Consider the following 14,980-nt stretch of genomic DNA (forward strand, 5'->3'; position numbering starts at 1 on the left):
GGCAGCTCGCCAAGGTGCACACACCTGAGAATCAGCAGAGAGGCCCCCTCCACCAGAAGACCAGCTCGAAGGACAGGGGAAAAGCAAGTTATTAGAGACAAGAGATCCCTATCTTTTATGGAGAGAAGTATTAGGGTAATAGGAGACCTCTCCACAGAGACCTGGCAGGCCAGAAAGGGTTAGCAGGATATATTCAGGGTCCTAAATGACAAGAACCTGCAACCAAGAATACTTTTCCCAGCAAGGCTCTCATTCAGAATAATAGAGATAAAGAGCTTCCAAGATAGGCAGGAACTGAAAGAATCTGTGACCACCAAACCAGCTCTGCAAGAAATATTAAGAGGGACTCTGTAAAAGAAAGGGGAAGTCCAAGGAAACAATCCACAAAAACAGGGACTGAATAGGTATCATGATGACACTAATTTCGTATCTTTCAATAGTAACTCTGAAGGTGAATGGGCTTAATTACCCCATCAAAGGGTGCAGGGTTTCAGACTGATTAAAAAAGCAAGACCATCTATTTGCTGTCTACAAGAGACTCATTTGAGACCTAAGGACACGTTGGGCCTGAAAATGAAAGGTTGGAGAACCATTTACCATTCAATGGTCCTCAAAAGAAAGCAGGGTAGCTATCCTTATATTAGATAAATTAAAGTTTATCCCAAAGTCTGTAGTGAGAGATGAAGAGGGACACTATATCATACTTCAGGGATCTATCCAATAAGAGGACCTAATAATCATGAATATTTATGCCCCGAATGTGGGAGCTGCCAAATATATCAATCAATAACCAAAGCTAAGATATACTTAGATAATAATACACTTATACTTGGTGACTTGAACACAGGGCTTTCTATAATCGACACATCTTCTAAGCACAACATCTCCAAAGAAACAAGAGCTTTAATGATACACTGAACCACATGGATTTCACAGATATTTACAGAACTTTACATCCAAACACACTGAATACACATTCTAAAGCACATGGAACTTTCTCCAGAATAGACCACATACTGGGTCACAAATCAGGTCTTAACTGATACCAAAAATTGGGATCATCCCCTGCATATTTTCAGACCGTAATGCTTTGAAACTAGAACTAAATCACAAGAAGAAGTTTGGAAGGATTTCAAATATGTGGAGGTTAAAGAGGATCCTGATAAAAGATGAAAGGGTCAACCAGGAAATTAGAGAAGACTTAGAAAGATTCATGTAAGCCAGTGAGAATGAAGACAAAACTGTTCAAAATCTTTGAGATACAGCAAAAGCATTCCTGAGGGGGAAATACATCGCAATACAAGCATCCATCCAAAAACTGGAAAGAACTCAAATACAAAAGCTAACCTTGCACCAAAAGGAACTGGAGAAAAACAGCAAAGAGATCCTACACCCAGCAGAAGAAGATAATTAATAAAGATTCTAGCAGAACTCCATGAAATCGAGACCAGAAGAACTGTGGAACAGATCAACAAAACCAGGAGTTGGTTCTTTGAAACAATGAATAAGATAGATAAACCATTAGCCAACCTTATTAAAAAGAAGAGAGAGAAGACTCAAATTAATAAAATCATGAATGAGAATGGACAGATCGCTACCAATACCAAGGAGATAAAAGTGATTTTAACAACTTATTGTGAGCAGCTATATGCCAATAAATTAAGCAATCTGGAAGAAATGGGGGCATTTCTGGAAAACCACAAACTACCAAAACTGTAACAAGAAGAAATAGAAAACCTGAACAGGCCAAAAACCAGGGAGGAAATTGAAGCAGTCATCCAAAACCTCCCAAGACACAAAAGTCTAGGGCCAGAAGGCTTCCCTGGGGAATTCTATCAAACGTTTAAAGAAGAAACCATACCTATTCTACTAAAGCTGTTCGGAAAGATAGAAAGAGATGGAGTGTTTCCAAACTCGTTATAAGAGGCCAGCATCACCTTAATTCCAAAACCAGACAACTACTCCACCAAAAAGAAGAATTATAGGCCAATATCCCTGATGAACACAGATGCAAAAATTCTCAATAAGATACTAGTCCATAGGATCTAACAGTACATTAAGAAGATTATTCGGGCAGCCCTGGTGGCGCAACGATTTGGCGACACCTGCAGCCTGGGGAGTGATCCAGGAGACCTGGGATCGAGTCCGGCATTGGGCTCCCTGCATGGAGCCTGCTTCTCCCTCTCACTCTGCCTCTCTCTCTCTCTCTCTCTCTCTGTGTGTCTATGAATAAATAAATAAATAAAGGAGATTATTCACCACGACCAAGTGAGATTTATCCCTGAGATGCAAGGTTGGCTCAACACTTGTAAGCCATAAATGTGATAGATCATATCAACAAGAGAAAAAACAAGAACCATATGATCCTATCATTAGATGTAGAGAAAGGATTTGACAAAATACAGCATCCATTCCTGATCAAAACTCTTCAGAGTGCAGGGATAGAGGGAACATTCATCAGCATCTTAAAAGCCATCTATGAAAAGCCCACAGCAAATATCATTCTCAATGGGGAAACACTGGGAGCCTTTCCCCTAAGATCAGGAACAAGACATGGATGTCCACTCTCACCACTGCTATTCAACATAGTACTGGAAGTCCTAGCCTCGGCAATCAGGCAACAAAAAGAAATACAAGGCATTCAAATGGGATAAGAAGAAATCAAACTCTCCCTCTTTGCAGATGACATCATACTGTATATAGAAAATCCAAAAGACTCCACCCCAAGATTGCTACAACTCATATGGCAATTCGGCAGTGTGGCAGGATACAAAATCAATGCCCACAAATCAGTGGCATTTCTACATGCTAACAATGAGACTGAAGAAAGAGAAAGAGTCAATCCCACTTACAATTGCACCCAAAAGCAGAAGATACCTAGGAATAAACCTAACCAAAGAGGTAAAGGATCTATACCCTGAAAACTACAGAACACTTCTGAAAGAAATTGAGGAAGACACAAAGAGATGGAAAATATTCCATGCTCATGGATTGGCAGAATTAATATTGTGAAAATGTCAATGCTACCTAGGGCAATATACACGTTTAATGCAATCCCTATCAAAATAACATGGACTTTCTTCAGAGCGTTGGAACAAATTATCTTAAGATTTGTGTGTAATCAGAAAAGACCCCAAATAGCCAGGTGAATATTAAAAAAGAAAACCATAGCTGGGAGCATTACAATGCTAGATTTCAGGTTGTACTACAAAGCTGTGGTCATCAAGACAGTGTTGTACTGGCACAAAGATATATCAATGGAACTGAACAGAGAATCCAGACATGGACCCTCAACTTTATGATCAACTAATATTCAACAAAGCAAGAAAGACTATCCACTGGAAAAAAGACAGTCACCAAAACCATTTCTTTGTTTTTTAATTTTTATTTATTTATGAGAGAGAGAGAGAGAGAGAGAGAGAGGCAGAGATACAGACAGAGGGAGAAGCAGGCCCCATGCACCGGGAGCCCGACATGGGACTCGATCCCGGGTCTCCAGGATCGCGCCCTGGGCCAAAGGCAGGCGCTAAACCACTGCGCCACCCAGGGATCCCCCAAAACCATTTCAATAAATGGTGCCGGGAAAATTGGACATCTGTGTGCAGAAGAATGAAATTAGACCATTCTCTTACATCATACACAAAGATCAACTCAAAATGTATGAAAGATCTAAATGTGAGACAAAATTCCATCAAAATACTAGAGGAGAACACAGGCAACACCCTTTTTGAACTTGGCCACAGCAACTTCTTGCAAGGTATATCCATGAAGGCAAGAGAAACAAAAGCAAAAATGAACTATTGGGACTTCATCAAGATAAGAAGCTTTTGCACAGCAAAAGAAACAGTCAACAAGACTAAAAGACAACCTTCAGAATGGGAAAGATATTTGCAAATATCATATCAGATAAAGGGCTAGTATCCAAGATCTATAAAGAACTTCTTAAATTCAACAGCAAAGAAAAAAACAATCCAATCATGAAATGGGAAAAAGACATGAACAGAAATTGCACAGAGGAAGACATAGACATGGCCCAGAAGCACATGAGAAAATGCTCCGTATCACTTGCCATCAGGGAAATACAAATCAAAACCACAATGAGATATACCACCTCACACCAGTGAGAATGGGGAAAATTAACAAGGCAGGAAACCACAAATGTTGGAGAGGATGTGGAGAAAGGGGAACCCTCTTGCACTGTTGGTGGGAATGTGAGTTGGTTACAGCCATGCTGGAAAACTTTGTGGAGGTTCCTCAAAGAGTTAAAAATAGAACTGCCCTATGACCCACTAATTGCACTTCTGGGGATTTACCTACCCCAAGTTACAGATGCAGTGAAACGCCAGGACACCTGCATCCCAATGTTTATAGCAAAAATGTCCACAATAGCCAAACTGTGGAAGGAGCCTTGGTGTCCATGTGTCCATCGAAAGATGAATGGGTAAAGAAGATGTGTGTGTGTATATATATATATATATATATATATATATACACACACACACACACACACACACACACACACAATGGAATATTACTCAGCCTTTAGGAACAACAAATACCCACCATTTGCTTCGATGTGGATGGAACTGGAGAGTATTATGCTGAGTGAAGTGAGTCAGTCGGAGAAAGACAAACATTATATGGTCTCATTCATTTGGGAAATATAAAAGTTAGTGAAAGGGAATAAAGGGAAAGGAGAGAAAACGAGTGAAAATATCAGTGAGGGTGACAAAACATGAGAGACAGCTAACTCTGAAATGAACAAGGGGTAGTGGAAGAGCAGGTGCGTTGGGGGTTTTGGTGACTGGGTGATGGACACTGAGGGCAGCACTTCACAGGATGAGCACTTGGCGGGATGAGATTATGCTATCTGCTGGCAAATTGAACTCCAATAAAAAATTTAAAAAAAATAAAATAAAATCCTGTGCAGACATCACCATCTCTAGGAAGCTGCCCTGAATCCTCCTTTCTCTCAGAGCCATACACCCATCTATCCATTCATTTGTTTGTTACTACTGAACCAATACTTATTGACTATTTAATATGAGCCGCAGGGCATGCTAGATACTAGAAACACCATGGTGAATAAGACAGATTAAACATGACCTTTATTTTTCTCAGCCTTGTCATTAGTAATGGATACACACACACACACACACACACACACACACACACACAATCAAATAAAATAATCACCAGTTTTCTAAGTGATGTGAATAAAAGACACAAGGCTCTGTGATACAGAATAATATATATGAAGGGTAGATTCAAAGGCAACATACTTTAATATAAGGTGGATACATATGAAGTTGCTGGTATATGACTGTGTCTGTCCATATAATTGGCAATTTTATGTAGTCTAAACTAATAGTTTCCTTTCAGAGGAATTGACCATTAAGCTAAGACCTGGGCACCTGGGTGGCTCAGTTGGTTAAGTATCCAACTCTTAATTTTAGTTAAGTCATGATCTCAGTGTTGGGACCTCAAACCCCACGTTGGACTCTGCTGGCATGGAGCCTGCTTAAGATTCTCCCTCTCTCTCTTCCTCTGACCTTCCCCCCTTTCTAATAATAAATATATAAATAAAAATAAATATATAAATAAATTGAGACCTGAAGTATGGGGTAGCACTAGACATGATGACTAAGCTTGGAGCTTCTCATATTCCATAAACCAAGGAAATATATGAGAACATAGAATTGAGAAAAGGAGTGATTAAAGTAAGAGAGAGAAGCAGGACAGATCTTATAGGACTTTTATAGGAGTTTGAATTTGATTTTCATTAAAATATAAGGCCACTGTAGTGTTTTAAGACCTACTGATGGTAGTGTGGGGCTGGAATGAAAGAGAGTAAGGGTAGAAACAAGGTTATCATTAGAAATGACAAATACCCGCCATTTGCTTCAATGTGGATGGAACTGGAGGGTATTATGCTAAGTGAAATAAGTCAATCGGAGAAGGAGAAACATTATATGTTCTCATTCGTTTGGGGAATATAAATAATAGTGAAAGGGAATAGAAGGGAAGGGAGAAGAAATGGGTAGGAAATATCAGAAAGGGAGACAGAACATAAAGACTCCTAACTCTGGGAAACGACCTAGGGGTGGTGGAAGGGGAGGAGGGCGGGGAGTGGGGGTGAGTCGGTGATGGGCACTGAGAGGGGGCACTTGACGGGATGAGCACTGGGTGTTATTCTGTATGTTGGCAAATTGAACACCAATAAAAAGTAAATTTATTATTAATAAAAAAAATTTTAAAAAAGAAGGTTATCAATTAAGAGGCTGATGTAAAGAGATAATAGAGTGTTATGTTAGGTGTTCAGGGCTTGGAGTCCGGCTGCTTTGGTTTAAATCCTAATTTGGACATTTATTAACTGCTACTTTATGCAAATTAGTCAAATTCTCTAAGACCAGTTTATTCAACTGTGAAATAGAAATAATAATAGAATCAACCTCATAGGATTAGTCTAGAGATTGAATAAGATAATCCACTGCAAAACACTAAGCAGTCCCTGGCAGATAATAACATTTAATCAATACTAGAGATTAATAATCCAAGTGAGAGATGATAGTACCTGGACTAAATTGATGACAATATATTTGGAGAGAAGTGAATGTGTATGGAACCTATTGTGAAGTCTTAAAAAGCAGTTATACTAATGGATTAGATGTGAGATTGAGGGAGAGAATTTTTCAGGTATGATTCCTAGGTTTCTGTCAGAGCGGACTTTTTTAAATTGGAGGAGATCTGCCTCACATAGAATTTAGCTATAGAAATTTATCTTTTTATACTGTATAAGGCCAAATGAAGGAAAGAAAAATATCATATAATATAAAAGGAAGTATTTATTTAAAATTTAGATAAGTCAGAACCTTATATGGGGTATATAAAATCCATTGTTATATTCATACCACAATATCTAAAGTATGCAAAAGTCTTAAATGTCTATATTCTTTGTTCCCAAGGTCTAAAATTTTAAAAATTTCTACTGTACTATATGATAGTGAACAATTAAACCAATGTGTTTTGCTGTATATATATTAAAGGTGTTTTATAACCATTTCCTTCTGCTTCCCTAACAGAATGGGGCCTGCTTGATATATCAGCAGGTGAAGAACCAAAGAAGGGTTTATCTTTATTCTTCTTAGCATTGAGAGTCTTCTCTTGGAACCAGTAGGCACAATGGGGAAGCGGGATAATCGAGTGGCCTATATGAATCCTATAGCAATGGCCAGATGGAGGGGCCCAACTCAGTCTACAGGCCCAACAATACAAGATTATCTGAATCGGCCAAGGCCTACCTGGGAAGAAGTGAAGAAACAATTAGAAAATAAAAAGAAAGGCTCCAAGGCATTAGCTGAATTTGAAGAAAAAATGAATGAGAATTGGAAAAAAGAATTAGAAAAAAGCAGAGAGAAATTATTGAGTGGAAATGAGAGGTCTTCTAAGAAAAGGGGAAAAAAGAAAAAGAAAAAGAAGAAATCTTGTCGATCTTCATCGTCTTCATCAAGCTCTGATTCTTCAAGCAGTTCAGATTCTGAGAATGAGGAAAAGAAACAAGGAAAAAAGAGAAAGAAAAAGAAGAACCATTCATACAAATCATCAGAAAGTTCTACATATGAATCTGGATCAGAGAGCAAGGAATCTGTAAAAAAGAAAAAGAAGTCAAAAGATGAAACAGAGAAAGAAAAGTATATTAGAAGTCTCAGCAAAAAAAGAAAGAAGACTTATCCTGAAGATAAACCTTTGTCTTCAGAATCCTCATCAGAATCAGATTATGAAGAGGAAGTGCAAGCAAAAAAGAAGAGAAGACATGAAGAGCGAGAAAAAGCAACAGAAAAAGCAAAGAAGAAGAAGAAGAGGAAGAAGAAACAGCACAAGAAACATAGTAAGAAGAAAAAGAAGTCGGGTTCAAGTCACAAGTCAGGATAACAAGAAAAAAGTTAAGATTTTCCTATTTTAAAAAGCAAGGATTTAAGAAAAACTTCAACTGTGAATGTTAAGTCATATTTACCAAAATGCATGTATTTCCCTGTGCTAGTAGAATTATACCTGGACTGAGTGCCAGTCATATGCCACTGTGCCAGAAAGGGCCATAATCGTTGCCTGCAGCATAAATATATAATTTTGTTTGTTTTTGTGTTTTTCCTTCCAATTGTTGATTCTTCTGAGAGCTAAAATCCTGTTGTTCATATTAGTGGTTAAAACATTTGGAATTGACTTAAATGTTTTAGATAATTTTGACCCCCAAAATATATCTAATTTAAAAGTATATAATTCAGATAAATCTTTAAAATATAATCAGAAATATCTAGATGACTATAGTTGACATTTTTGAAACATGTATTAATATCAGAATCCTTACTCTTGAAGATTATTTTACTTCTTAATAAATTTTAGTTTACATGGGGAAAGGGCTTGTGGGGGGGAAAGTTTGATATCACTCTGGCTAGCTGAATAGTGTGCCTTTGATCTTTACACATCCTATTTTTGCCAGTGCAGCAACCATTCTTTTCTTATTGAGTGAAATTCTGGGATGTTGTATGCTGTTTCAAGTGAACAAGAAGACAGGAAGTGTAAGTAAGCCCCCAGTTCTATGAAATTTACCTCCACTTCAACAGTACTGAATAATGTTTAGCATTAGAGTGTTACATTATTTGAATTAACTTTGATACCCTTTGAGGGGAATCATTTTAAATAAACCCTGGTATTTTTTGATTAATAAAGATTCTGAAATATTTTGCATGTTTTATACTATTGATTTTTGATTATACAAGGATATTCTATACAACCAGTAATCCTTTTTATATGATTTGTGCTTAGGATACAAGTTTGTAATTTCTTAATCTAACTATATTTCATTACTAGTTTTAATTGCACACTTGATAAAATAGCATGTAAAAAGAAGGTTTTTTAAAAAAATTAATGCCTTCATATTGAAGCTTGTTCACTGTAAGCAAGTTAAATGCCAGACCTCTAGTATGCTATGTGTCTTGTTACATAAAACTACTGCCAAAATCTTAGTAAGTATGCTGTTTAAAAGTTCCATGTGTTAAACATTAGTATTGAATTAAAATAGGAGTTCAATTTAGGAGATAATGACATCTTTGATCTTCCTGTGTCATATTTTACTAAGTTTTGGTGCCTCGTGTTTGTTGCTGGTTCATGTTTACCAGTAATGCTGAAATAAGTTGAGAATTATTTTTATTTTATATATATATATTGGAGTAATACAAGTTATCAATTGATGTCTCAAAAAAAAAAGCCACCTGTTACAGAGGATGTGCTATAGTAATGTCATATTTACAGAGTATTTTGGCATGATGGGAGAATTGATAGCTATTTTTAATAGCTGATTTCATATCAGCTCTGTTGAATTACAGGTAAAGTCGTTACAAAGATAGAAAACATCAAGTTAATAAATATTGGCTCCCCAAATTTTTGCATTTGAAATATCAGAATCTCTCAGTAAGGCTCTTGAAACATTATAAATGTAATGTCTTGTTAGATCACCTTAAAACTTCATAAAGTTGTTTTCTAAAAAAAAACAAAACAAAACAAAAAAACTATATATGCTGATAAAAATATTGTATTTAAGGGATATTTTATATCCATATAGTTTTCCAAAATTGTTTTTCATTAAAATATAAAAATAATCGTATATTATTTGTACAATATAGCAATGACATTAACAGTTTACCAAATATCTGTGTGCTCCTATTCACTTCCTAGCCCTTTCTAGTTAGGCAATGCCATTTTAATACTTCTAGCAGAGAGATTTTTTAGAGAAGTTGTAAACAGAAATGAGGTGTCATTTCAATACTGGAGCAGCAAAATATCCTGCATGACCATGAAGCTCTCTCTCTACCTACCATGGTGACCTGAAAGCAATGTATTCTAAATGACGTACTTATAAGATGGATGCAGCCTGTATCTCTAAGTTACTGTTTATAAGGGACCTGCCCTGGAGAGCTTATGGACTTGCAGTGTACGTTTTGAGAGTAAGAAATAAACTGTTATATGTTAATCCACTGAGATTTTGGGTCTTTTTTTATTACCACAGCATCACTTAACCTAATCTAATATCATAACATTATAGAATGTCTGTTTTGTTATTTACATAAAATAATTCATGTGTCTTCTATCATATATTTCTTCAGATTGTTTCAGAGGTGATCATTTTTTGCCATAGTAGAAGGAAGTGTCATTTTATTTGCACTAGCTTTTATGTAATGACTGAGGAAGTGGGTGGTCTAGGATAACATTTTATGTTTATCAGCAATGCTGACTATCTGGAAAGTAAAACTATTTCATTATTCCTCTGATTATAGCCAAAATAATATTCCAGTAAAGAGTTCAGGAAGGAAATTTTAAAAGCATTCTTGGGGATTTGATAAGGAGGAGGAATTCTTTTTTTCTTACATATAAGTATAGATGATATGATAAAGTGATATGGAACTATGTAGAGGACAATAGATTAAATAGATTTAGGTGAACATTTAACATGTAGGCTCCAGATTGAAAACAAAATAATTTATCCCTTATGTGAAAAGCACTTGAGTTATTAGTGACTTGCTTTATATGATTCATAAGGAAGTTAAAAATAGAACTACCCTATGATCCAGCAATTGCTCTACTAGGTATTTACCCAAAGGATACAAAAATAATTCAAAGGGACATGTGCACTCAAATAGCATTATCTGCCACCATATTTCAAGTACTGCCTATTTGCCAGACCTGAACTAAATGTTTACACATGTTATTTAATTTAACCCTCAAACCCTCTTGCACTGTTGGTGGGAATGTGAACTGGTGCAGCCACTCTGGAAAACCGTATGGAGGTTCCTCAAAGAGTTAAAAATAGATTTGCCCTATGACCCAGCAATTGCACTGCTGGGGATTTACCCCAAAGATACAGATGCAGTAAAACGCCAGGACACCTGCACCCCAATGTCTATAGCAGCAATGTCCACAATAGCCAAGCTGTGGAAGAAGCCTTAGTGTCCATCGAAAGATAAATGGATAAAGAAGATATGGTTTATGTATACAATGGAATATTACTCAGCCATTAGAAACGACAAATACCCACCATTTGCTTCGACGTGGATGGAACTGGAGGGTATTATGCTGAGTGAAAAAAGTCAATCGGAGAAGGACAAACATTATATGGTCTCACTCATTTGGGGAATATAAAAAATAGTGAAAGGGAATAAAGGAGAAAGAAAAAATGAGTGGGAAATAACAGAAAGGGAGACAGAACATGAGAGACTCCTAACTCTGGGAAATAAACAAAGGGTGGTAGAAAGGGAAGTGGGCGGGGGGTGGGGGTGACTGGGTGATGGGCACTGAGGGGGGCACTTGATGGGATGAGCACTGGGTGTTATGCCATACGTTGGCAAATTGAACTCCAATAAAATAAATAAATAAATAAATAAATAAATAAATAAATAAATAAATAAATAAATAATTTAACCCTCATAATGACTATTTGAAGAAATTGGCAATTGCTTATATCATATAAATAAGGAAGCCATAGTTATTTTTCTATAAAATCACACTATCAGGGTCACCTGGGTGGCTCAGTTGGTTAAGCATCAGACTCTCGAGTTTGGCTTAGGTCATAATTTTAGGGTTGTGAGATCTAGCCCTGCTTTGGGCTCCACGCTGGGTATGGAGCCCTCTTAAGGTTCTCTCTCCACTTTGCCCTTCCCTCCACTCTCTCCCTCCCTCCCTCTCTCTCTCTCAAAAAAAAAAAAAAAAAAGCAGCTACTCAGTGGCACACTCAGGCTGTGAATGCAGCTGTAATCATCTGGGGCCTGCATGCTTTTACTATATTACAGTGTCACTCTTGGCATAACATATGTGCAAAAGAAGACTAACATTTTCACAATCTTCTGAAAAAATTCAAGTAAAGATAAGAATAAAATTCAGAAACATATAGATTGAACTCAAAATACCTAGAAATGTAATAAAAACAGTAAAAATAAATCAGAGAACAAAAGACTCTACTTTGAAATGTAGATAAATGATATATTTTTCATTCAGTTTTTTATGAAAAAAATTAGGTTCCAAGAAAAAGATGATACAATACTTTTAATGTTTGATTCTGATTATTCAACTGATAAAAATATACTATAGAAAAATGTGTTGCTACCAAAAAAACGGATATTATATCAAAATTAGCCTTAAAAGGTCTAAAATAATTGTTTTGTCCTGTGATAAGAGCTTTATCTTTAAGCTTTCTCAAATATCATTTTCTAAAATTCCCAGAATATAAATAAAAAATGGAGGAGTAAATTTGTGAAAAGCTGGAGATAGAAAGCAAATAAATTTCCCTAATATGTCATTCAGGAAACATTTCTAATTCTAATATGTTAGCCTCTTTGTTGAATTATCTTTAATTTGGGGATATACTTTAAATAATGCTGTTAAAAAATGTCTAGTACAATGCTATCACCAACTATACCAGCTTGTTACTCCTAACAGATATCCTCATCTATTTATAAAGAAATGACCCTAATGCCACACCAGTCTGTATTAATATTAAGATGGACTCAAAACTAGGATTATTAATTTTTTCGCCAATGATTTCCTTTAAAATAATCCTTCATTTGTGCCTGTGGGCATGGGCATCTATGTGTGTATGTGTGTATAAAAAGCTTTAGTCCAAACCTGAAGATTGCAGCAAAAACTGGATTAAGATGAAGTTTCTTCAGTGAAATACAGAACACACAGAAATGTCAGGAGAGGCTAGTTTTAGAAGCTTGAGACAGTACATTAAAATCCCTGAACGGGGACTCAGAAGTCTCTTAAGACATCAACTACCAACATCTAATGTCTTTAGAGAATACCTTCGCCTACAAAATGTGCTAAGATAGAAGGGAGGAAGTCCTTGAAGAAAAAAAGGAATTTGTTGAAGTTGAAATTCCTGCCACTGAGTCACCTTGGAAATAATGAATGAAGTATATAGAGGAAAAACAACATATTTGTGTGTATCCTACATGAAATGATATATGGCAGAGGATAGAAAGATATATGTTTATATATATATATATATTTATATATATATATATATATATATATGTTATACAAACACAAATTTTCCTAAAGAAATTCTGAAATCTTAAGAGCCTGCAAGTAATTTGTATGATATAAAAAACTCATATTCTTCGAAATTAACTGCAAAGGGTAATTTACTTTTAATCCACTAATAATGCACTATATCCAAAGTCAATATCCTGTATAGATTTTTGAAGTTATAAGAAAATAATTATCTGTTTCTGTTGCCTTAGACTATCATGGGAGAAACAAGCCAAGGAAATTCAAATGGGAAATGAGAATCAGAACGTGTTTTGTATTAAAGAAACGATATTGCAATAGAAGGAGCATCAGACTCAATAGAGTAGTAAAAGAAATTGAAACCAAACTTAGCTATGTGACTTTTTATATACAATATAAACAAAATTAGTGCTTGAGATTTTAGTGAAATGTGCATGATTAATTACATACTATAGTTTGGGTGCCTAATGAAGATAGCCTTTGAAGTATACTTTATTAACAGTATCTTAAACAATTATCACAAAGATCCATATTAAACTTCCAATATTTTATTTGGTAGTGACTACAGTGATCCACAGAGGGCAACCACATGATATCTATGGCTTGAAGCTACAAATGTCATTGTCAGCATCCTCAAGACCTTTGGTCATTTATTCAGTCTTTAGTAAGTGATAAACAGAGCTCTGGATTAGGAGAGAGAGGGGGGAGAGAGAGAGAGAGAGAGAGAGAGAGAGAGAGAGAGAGAGAGAGAGAGAAGGAAGAAAGAAATTTAATAGGAATAAAACAGAAGCACGGTACAGCTCCCACTGTTGGGAAGATTACAGCTTAGCTGCAGAGAAAACACAACCACACAGGCATCCCAAAAATATGTCCAAAATGAATTCATTGTTGGTTTACAAAACATTGAAGATATAAATATCCATTATACTATTAATAAATACATAAATAAATACATAAAAACAGTTGAAGAGTAGGATAATCTCTGATAAAGTTGTAGAGATTCCTGCAGTTATAAAAATCATCATCTGAAGCCATCAGAATTAAAATTAATAGAGGCAAAAATTATCAACAGACACTAATTCTAGAATGTCCAGTTTGATCAGGCAGGAGGATATTTTCATGGTCTTAAAATGAATGATTTCTCATGGTCTTCCCACAAATTACTTCATACTTACAAGAGAAAAACAGTAAGTATGCCATTGAGAAATTAGCAACAGCATGTATAAATTATAAAATTTACATCACCACAAGGTACAGATATACATTGTGTGTCTCCATCATTATGTAGCATTCCATCCCAGGTTGCAAAACTTAACTCTAATCGACAGAAAACAAGAGACAAACCCAAATGAAGAGCATTATTATTTTTAATGCATTCTTTAAAGCTGTAAACATTTTACATGTTTTATATATATATATGTATTATATGGTGTGTATATATATATATATATATACATATATATATATTTAGCATATATTCCCTGATGCAGGACTTGATCCCATGACCCCGGAATCATGGCCTGAGCTGAAGGCAGACACTTAACCACCTGAGCCACCCAGGTGCACCGATATTTCTTATTATAAATCACATCACAGCTTTTATTCCTCCAGGAATGAACACAGCCTGGGCAACATCTACAGTGAGAGATCTTGAGATCTCTGAACCTTTGACTAAGATCAGAGTATTCCTGACTCAGTTAGGGCCATATCAAGATTCCTGGATAATTAAAACTGTGAAAGAATAAATACATGCTGTTTTTAAGCCACTAGATTTGTAGTAATTTGTTAAGCAGTGATAGAAAACTAATGCAGTCACTTAATTCTCACTTCTAAGAAACTCATTTTTTAAATTAGTGAAATCTCATGTCTAAAAACCTTTTCTTAAACAACAGGAAGACAGGTAGAAAAATTCCCAATGTTT

The 14,980-nt window shown here is 35.8% G+C and overlaps 1 protein-coding gene across 2 annotated transcripts in view; it reads left to right on the forward strand.

Moving 5' to 3' along the window:
• Positions 1-10,035, forward strand: part of FAM133A (family with sequence similarity 133 member A) — an 89,617-nt gene extending 79,582 nt beyond the window's left edge. For both annotated transcript variants that reach the window (XM_049107474.1, XM_025431794.3), the window contains one exon: positions 7,083-10,035. In XM_049107474.1, the coding sequence (XP_048963431.1) occupies positions 7,183-7,932 (750 nt within the window). In that variant the 5' untranslated portion in view covers positions 7,083-7,182 and the 3' untranslated portion in view covers positions 7,933-10,035. The remainder of the gene's footprint in view (positions 1-7,082) is intronic.
• The last annotated feature ends 4,945 nt before the right edge of the window (positions 10,036-14,980 follow it).

The sequence above is a fragment of the Canis lupus genome, chromosome X (assembly GCF_003254725.2).
Source record: "Canis lupus dingo isolate Sandy chromosome X, ASM325472v2, whole genome shotgun sequence".
In the NCBI taxonomy this organism is placed as follows: Eukaryota; Metazoa; Chordata; class Mammalia; order Carnivora; family Canidae; genus Canis; species Canis lupus.